The sequence below is a fragment of the Micropterus dolomieu genome, linkage group LG11 (genome assembly GCF_021292245.1).
Source record: "Micropterus dolomieu isolate WLL.071019.BEF.003 ecotype Adirondacks linkage group LG11, ASM2129224v1, whole genome shotgun sequence".
NCBI lineage: Eukaryota > Metazoa > Chordata > Actinopteri > Centrarchiformes > Centrarchidae > Micropterus > Micropterus dolomieu.
In genome coordinates, this window is record NC_060160.1 from 17889326 (window position 1) to 17897748 (window position 8423).

The following is an 8423-nucleotide window of genomic DNA, read 5'->3' on the forward strand; positions in this document are numbered from 1 at the left end:
TATTCTATTCTCTGTTTTTCTGTAAAGGTGGCTGAAGGTGCACCATATTTACACTTCATTTAGGCTATAGATCATTTCTTAATGTCCAGTAGTTGCAGTAGTGTGGAGGGGATCAGAGGGGACCACAGAGTGACTCCCCCTCCCCCCGGAGCACTTGGTTTATCCCACACCACTTCCTCGGGTTTTGCGCGTGCCTATCCTAGCTTGTCGATGTGACCGGAGTTTCCCTTCCGCTGGCGGGCTGCTGTCATACAGTTACCATGTTATCCCATTCCCGGTGTCTCACCAGGAACTTTGGCCGTTCCCTCTCTGCCATCCGCCAGGTAGGCAACAAACTAATAAAATGTTGTCGTTGCCACTCGCTGTCTCTGACTGTGGGTAAAGGCGCAGCTTCTGTATGCTCAGCTCAATCTCAGCTAGCATTAGCCAGCTCGCTGCTGCAGGCCGCGGACAGGCCGTAACATTGCATGCCAAGGACAGTATGACACCTTCCTTGACAGTTATTTGCTGCAGTCTGTATTAAAGTTGAAAACAGTGCCTTCTGCGTTGGGTTGATCTCGCGTTTCGACATGCACGTTAAAGGTGCTTGACTTGAGTAGAAAGTAACTGTTCATGTACAGTTGACGCAAACTTGACTTAATATTTATGTGCTAGCTAGCAAGAACATGCTAGCCATACTAAGCTGAATGTAAGTTACGGGTAACGTTAGGTTAGCTAGGCGCTTCTAGCTGTCATGCTGAGGTCATATTGTGTTTTTTGAGAGAACACAACGCCCAGTTACTTAATGGCAGAATTAGGTTAAGTTTTGTTTTTTCATTTAGAGTGTGACTTTCTATAATGTTAGCTGTATTAAAGGTAACAATGTCGGTGAAGTCCTAAGTTAACTAGTGTCAGTAAGATTAGTAACGTTAGATCATTAGGCTTTAGTGCAGCTGCTCATTTAGCTGCTCAAATAAAACTGTGTAACGCATTTGATCGTTCCTCTCTCATGCTAAACCAGACATGCCAGATAATTTTACGGAAAGTCAAAGGTTATCGTCAAGCCTGAAGAGGTTACCTTTGAACGTCAGCACTGATTTCTTTCCCCCTGTTGTTGACTCCACTGTTATTTATGTACAGTTCCATCTGTTATGGCTTATCACTGTTGGACGTAATTATTTGACTTGATGTCAATGTGAATTTATATGAGTGTATGTTTTCCCAGAAAAGTTATGCTTTGGAAACGTTGATGAGTTGTTATTCTGCACACTACATTCATGTGTCAAAAGTAGCAAACGTTTTTTAATGGTTAACTGTACTTTTTCACAGGGGAACAATGCGTTAGCTCGTCGGGCCACGGCAGGTATGTGTGCTTACTTTTTAAAGCATGAAGTCTTAAATCCCAATCTTTGCTTTGGGACAGTAATGCTGCAAGAACTTAATAACATGTTTCTCTTCTCTTCCTACAGCTCTATCAGTTAGCCATTCTATCACTTTCAACAACAATGTGTAAGTACACAAACTCATAAAAACCGTTTGAACAATGAACTTTAAGTTTACCATTCACAGCATAGATGTGATGAAGAAGTCATTTATTTCTCTTCAGTCTATATAGCTCCTGAATCGTCAGCTGTGGCTCACAGTGTCACCCATGCACTGTCATGAACCTATATTCCAATTATCAATTATTATCTGTTGGTCAGCATTTGTCTCCAGTTCAGTTGACACAGCAAATATAGCTTGTGCTGTTCCACACACAGACTCTCACTTTTTAATGTACACACAGATGTTATTTATTTTTTCTTCAGAAAATCTGATCCCCGGTCCAGCATCCTCCAAATCCAGTACTTCAGGACGTCTGTAGCCTACAGTATGTTTGAGCCTGCATGACTTTCTTTTCTAGACTTTTCTGCATATCAACCACAACCACTGATGAAGTGAAGAAACAGATTTCCTTTCGCTTGTGTTTGTTTTTCAGGAGATGAAGTTATCACAGTTAAGACCCCTGCGTTTGCAGAATCTGTCACAGAGGGGGACGTGAGGTGGGAGAAAGGTAACGCCTTTTACTAATGAACATGCGTGGCCAGCTAAATCACAACCAAACTACACAAAAGGCAGTCACTTTTTTTTCAGATGCTTAAACAGTTTTTCTCCTCACAGCTGTTGGAGACACCGTCTTGGAGGATGAGGTGGTGTGTGAAATTGAGACTGATAAGGTAAAACTAAGTAAATGTCATACAAAATCACTACGTTTGATAGCTGGCAATTGTTGGGCTTGGCCTATGAAAGTGAAAGCCTTAATAGTGTGTCGCACAACATGATGGAAGAAATAGGGCAGGTTGATCGCCCAACCCCCCCCCCCGGCAAATCATTACCGAAGTGTGGTCTTTCAAACATTTATTCAATAATGGCTTATAAAACTGTTCCAACGACATTAAACTTGTCATGATTTGAGTTCAATTTATACTTAAATAAATGTATGCATTCATTAGTTTAGCACCAGCCAAATCACAATGCATGCACTTTTTAGATAACATCCTTTAACTTTTTACATTGATTTTTAAACTGATTAATTTGGCATTTGTTTCCCTGCTGGTAGACATCAGTGCAGGTTCCCTCTCCTGCTACTGGAGTGATCGAGGAGCTTTTAGTCCCTGATGGAGGGAAGGTTGAGGGCGGAACTCTGCTCTTTAAGCTTCGGAAAGGAGGTCTTAAGTATTGTTTTTATCGAAAATTCACAAAAAAATGATTAGTGGGATAATAAATATGTATAAGTCAGTCATAAGTATATCCTAACTGTTCACTTCTGTGTCTTTAGGCGGTGCTCCCAAAGCTGCAGAAGCTCCAAAAGCAGAGGCCCCGGCCGCTTCAGCCCCCCCATCACCTTCTGCTGCTCCTCCTCCACCTCCCCCCTCAGCGTTGGGCCCCATTCCCACCACTATGCCCCCTGTGCCACCTGTGCCAACACATGCTATGGACAGCAAACCAGGTTAGTTGTAATGAGACACACGGCCTGTGTCATGTGAGAACTGTTTTGCTTGACATCTGTGCTATTGACCTCTAGCTTACATGATTAATCATTGTTCGGCTCTCTGTATGTAATGGCTCTCACGACTTCCAACAAACTGATGAGATACTAGCTGCTTCTATATATCTTTTTCATAGTTTCAGCCATCAAGCCCACTGCTGCTCCAGCTGCACCAGTGGCCCAAGCTGAGGGATGGGCTAAAGGAGTCAGGACAGAGAGCAGGGTAAAGTGCAATAATCAACGCCTAAAAATATTTAGAGTTTTCTGATGACTTTTAGATTTGTTTAATGCTGCCAGAGCCTGTAAATGTTTACTGAGTTTGATAATTATTGTTTTTTGATTTAGGTTAAGATGAACCGCATGAGACTGAGAATTGCCCAGAGACTGAAGGAAGCCCAAAACACCTGCGCTATGTTGACTACATTTAATGAGGTCGATATGAGGTAGGAAATTCAAAATTAGTTGACCTACATTATTGAGCCCTCAATGCTATTTTAGATAATAAATGTGAAATGTGCTCTGCTACATTAGCACACATACAAAGAAGCCATTGAAGGAAAACCACATTATAGAGTGTAGGAATCCAAATCTGTTCAAATAATACTAAACATGTTTTGCAAGTGTGCATTTGTATGCAGTACGTGAACAGAATACATACTATATGTACTGTATATCAGTGTTAAAAGTCAAAACACCACTTGCGCAAATGGTTATAGATTGGAATCTGCCCAATAGGAAAAGCTTTTTGAAACCTGATATCCTCTTAAACACTGGAATGTAAATATTTGGTCGTAATGCCATCTAAAACGAAGATACAAATTGTTAAAACAGGTTTTATTAATTTACAAGGAAATGTTATTGTCTGCACTTGCCCCCTGTGCTGAAGAGGACACTTTGAGGATTTCTTTTCCCCACAAATGTGTGGTGTCAGCTTTCGGCTATTCAGGGTTTTCTATGTATCCTAATTGGATTGACATTGACGGTCTGGAGGAAGACTTCCCAGGCTAGGGCTCATCTGGAGCCGAAGGAGCTAGTCAGAGCAGGAGGCTGGAGCATCTGTAGGGGCCCACAGAGACCTGCGCTCTGAGTGGAAGAGCTGCCTCAACCGATATGGGCTTTTATGACAGCCCAATAAGATTTACAGGCTCTAGAAAGTGAAGATTTTTATCGCTTCTTCTCTCCTTTCTCGGAGAGTCTGTGTCTTGGGAGGGGCTAATTATGTTAGTGGAGAAACCCTAGAGCTTCAACAGGGTTAGAGACAGGAAAACAAACAATTAAAAAAGGAGATACAAGAGAAAAATGAGCAATGGTGAAACGATTAGCAGACCAGTTTCAATAGCTTTAATTCACCGCAATCTGTAATAGCATTTTTTATAGTCATGAAAAGGCATGTATTTTGATGATGTTAGATGTGTGACCAGTATCTTTCATAACAAAACTAGTATTTCTGTTTCTAGTCTTTAGTTTTTAGTATATCTAAGAGTTTGGTATACCTTAACGTGACTATTTAAACGTGTGACCTGTTTCAAGCATAAGCCATGGATTGTCTTATTTTAGCTAGTTAATAACAATTTTTTAATGAATATCATTTATAAATTGCTGCTCTGTTGTGCATACAGCAGCAAGTTGTAACTAACTGCAAAAGCTGTCAAGTACGTTGAAAATTAATTTATTAATGTATGGAAAAAAACAAACAAAAAATCAGTTGATCTGTCTGGAGCTACAGTCAGCCCATCAGTTAAGAAGGGTTCATTATTGACCTATTACATTTTACTGGCTCAGAGTCACGGGTATGACAGACATCTTCACTATAAAATTAATGTTTGTTTTTGTGCTAAAAGGTTTATGAAGTCATTCTAAAAAATGACCATAGTAAGCACCACTTTCCGTGTTCTGTATGAATGTGTTTTTAAATCCCCAGATCTTGCTAGTCATTTAGGCCCGCTGATTTTTTTTTTCTCTAAGAATTTCCTCCTTTCATTTTTTATAACTGCCATCTAATCCAGTGGCTCCAACCCTGCTGGTTGCCTTAATGCCAATTGATCTATGCATTTTTTCCTATTTCCTTGTAGCAACATCACAGAGCTGAGGAAGACTTACAAAGATGCCTTCCTGAAAAAGCATAACTTGAAGTTGGGCTTCATGTCTGCATTTGTAAAGGCTGCTGCCTACGCTCTGGCGGACCAACCTGCTGTCAATGCCGGTATGGATTTAACTTTGAAGTACTGAGACACCTCACTTTGTGGTGTTTGTTTGACTGATACCAGACCTATCTTTGCATGTCTGGTATCAAGTCACTGTCTGGTGAAGAAAACGATTTAAGTTTCTGTTATATTCATTGCCAAACCTCAAAACCAACCCTAACTTATTTACTGCCTTTACACCACCCTGACCTGTTTAACTAGACCACAGTGAAGCAGGGGTGGTCTAAATCGCTGGCATTTGAAGATCTAAAATAGTCCGTGGGTTTCACCTTCCACTGGTCTTCACACAAAATGGCACATGTGAAAAGGAAATTAATCTTGGTGGCAAATGTAGTGATGACTTACAGTTTTAGTCAGTATACATATTTTTCTTGTGTACAATGTCAAGTTTATGCATTCTTTATGCGTGTTTTCAGTAATTGATGACACAACCAAAGAGATTGTGTACAGGGACTACGTGGACATTAGTGTGGCTGTGGCTACACCAAAGGTAAGACAAGTGCATGAGTGCATTATATTGTAATGCTAAGTGTAAGTGCTTGATAGCCCACTTGTCTCTAATGTGGGCAGAAAATTCAGTAATATAACTTCTCTCTCAGGGTCTGGTGGTTCCTGTAATCCGAAGCGTAGAAGGAATGAATTTTGCTGATATTGAGAAGGCCATAAACTTGTTGGGAGAAAAGGTATGCTTATATTACATATATGACACATTTAAAGTCATGCAATTGTTGTAGATGTTCAATTCTTTCTTCTTTTATACTTGTTTTGAAAGGCTCTTATCTTGAGATTTCCTCATTATGTAATTGTGTTTGTAGGCCCGTAAGAATGAGCTGGCTGTTGAGGACATGGATGGAGGAACCTTCACGATTAGCAACGGTGGCGTGTTTGGGTCCATGTTCGGCACACCTATAATCAATCCACCGCAGTCTGCTATTTTAGGCATGCACGGCATCTTTGACAGGCCTGTTGCAGTCGGTGGCAAGGTTTGTTTCCTCAGTGTTGTAATTGTGTACAAAAATAAGACAGACCTTTTTTTTAGCAACAGAATGGTCACAAATGTAGATCAAAGAATAATGAAATGGATACATTTTAGTTTTTTCTACAAAATGGTGATTAGATTATAATGTGCTTGGTTTGACATATCCCTACTTTGGTGATTTATTAAGTATTCAGTGGTGTATTTCTAAGCTTACATGCATTAAACTATTCATATGCCACACCTAGTGACAGTCAGCAGTTTTCTGAAATTAGTTTGACACCTTTTCTTTACTTGATAACAATTCTGTGCCCACGGAACAGGTTTTTTTTTTCATGGGAAATATTTGTTGGGAAAAATTTATCAACTCAATTATGCTTTTATTGTCTTTGTCTCTCATTCTGTTTAGTGTATAGGAATTTTGGTGTTCAGCGTTTTGGTTTTCAGCGATTTTCTCTTGTTTAGGTGGAGATCCGTCCCATGATGTATGTTGCCCTGACGTACGACCATCGTCTGATTGATGGAAGAGAGGCCGTCACCTTCCTGCGCAAGATCAAGTCAGTGGTGGAGGACCCCAGGGTGCTGCTCCTTGACATGTGAACCCTTGTGAAGTCCAGGCCCAACCAAACAAACCACCCTACACAAACAGTGGCTGTATTCACCTGATGCATTGATTAACTAGATAAAAGGAATTTTTGGAGAACAGTTGGGTTGTGCAATGGACATGTAACAGGTTGGCAGTGGTAAAAGGTTTGGTGCTGTTGTGGATAATGTCAGGGTCTGGGGTTTCTGTGGTGCTGGTCTATAGATCTACGGAGAAAAAAGATATTCTATTCTAACCCGTGCGGCAAAACATTTTCAACATATTGTGAGATGAATGGAAAACATAGATATAAACTGCATAGTATCATTTTTATCATTTAGGTTGAGAGAAGAACAATTAGCAGAGGGCCAGAAACCAGGAAATACTATGATCTAAAATGTCCAAAGTGAAGAAATCCTCAATGTATGTCATCTGTTTCACAAAAATAAGAAAACTTCTCTTAATGTTGTGTAAGAAAGAATATTTAAGAAAAAAAAGTTTTAAACAATAAAAGCTGCATTGCTCGACTGTAGTTTTTGTTTTGGATTCTTTTGTACTTTCATATTGACAGTCTGGTTTGCTATATTTTCATGAATATACACAGGGCATAGAGACATGAAAAGGGGGTTCATCCACATGTAAAGCGCATATGGATGACATTAAAACCAATATAAAGATGGTAGTTAAGTCTTAGTAGGCCATGTTAATTTTGTGTCATGCGTCAGCAGTACACATGAATGAAAGCATGTTTCTCCTTCATTTAAGGATTTTCCTTGAACTTCTCATCTGTCTGTATGCAAGTGGGTTGTGGAATATAGGTTGGTATCTAATAAGATATGGTCTTACTAAAAGCCTTATTTTTCACATTAGGGTAATCTAAAGCTTTAGCCAAATCACAAACAAATATGTGATGTCCTAAGAAAAAAAAGTAATTTCTCAATCAACTGGACTAAGGCTTTTGACTCCGTTTGGATTGCCAACAACTGATAATGTGCAGTATGCGGGGATTTGATTTTGGTGAGATGTGCTTGATGCTGGCTCATTTTTGTATTCTAACCTTACATCTACAGTGATTAAACAAAAATGGTGTTTTTAGTCTCATTCCTCTGAGGAACCATACAAAGCCTATTGATCCATTACAACCTTTTTATATACAGTCTATGATTACAACACAATGACAAAAGGTTTCAGCAAGGGATAGAGAAGAGTTAAGAATTTATTACTATCCTTGTTTTTCTACAATATTTGATGGACGACAGTCCAAACATTTGTAAAATAATAAATCCATTTGTTTCATGTTTTGGAAGGGACAAGGTTTGCCAGTTTTGTTCAATTTTCAGTGTTTATTATGTTATTTTCTTTGGGGAGCATAAAATGCAAAGGAACCAGAATCTGGTGCGGCATCCATTTTGGCCACAGGAGGATTCTTGGATTCAGGTGAGTGTTCAACTTCACTTCCAATGCAGGACAGAGGGATTAGAGGGGCAGCAGCTGCACCTGCTAGCAGCTCAAAGCTTTCCAGGAGACACCGGTAAAGAAGGGATGACACTTGATGTCACTCACACCTCCACCTCCAGAACCCAAGCGATAGCCAGCATCAAACTGAAGCAACTGTGAGAGGGAAGATACTGTCAGATTAATGTGGCCGAGCAT

General features: G+C 39.9%; 1 protein-coding gene across 1 annotated transcript; it reads left to right on the forward strand.

The window, feature by feature from the left end:
* Positions 1–168: 168 nt before the first annotated feature.
* dlst (dihydrolipoamide S-succinyltransferase) lies at positions 169–7302 on the forward strand. Its single transcript, XM_046063436.1, has 15 exons — positions 169–323; positions 1309–1342; positions 1449–1488; positions 1788–1849; positions 1958–2032; positions 2140–2195; positions 2579–2687; positions 2798–2968; positions 3145–3230; positions 3353–3450; positions 5080–5210; positions 5628–5701; positions 5811–5894; positions 6027–6194; positions 6653–7302. The coding sequence occupies exons 1-15, from the start codon at positions 261–263 to the stop codon at positions 6785–6787; spliced, it is 1386 nt and encodes a 461-aa protein (XP_045919392.1). The 5' UTR covers positions 169–260; the 3' UTR covers positions 6788–7302.
* Positions 7303–8423: the final 1121 nt, after the last annotated feature.

What these genes read in the sequence shown, in the direction of transcription:
- dlst (XM_046063436.1), top strand. Translation starts at nt 261, where the DNA reads ATGTTATCCCATTCCCGGTGTCTCACCAGGAACTTTGGCCGTTCCCTC. An exon ending in CCCTCTCTGCCATCCGCCAG is followed by an intron (nt 324 to 1,308) that starts GTAGGCAACAAA and finishes ACTTTTTCACAG; the next exon opens with GGGAACAATGCGTTAGCTCG. An exon ending in TAAACTTGTTGGGAGAAAAG is followed by an intron (nt 5,895 to 6,026) that starts GTATGCTTATAT and finishes TTGTGTTTGTAG; the next exon opens with GCCCGTAAGAATGAGCTGGC.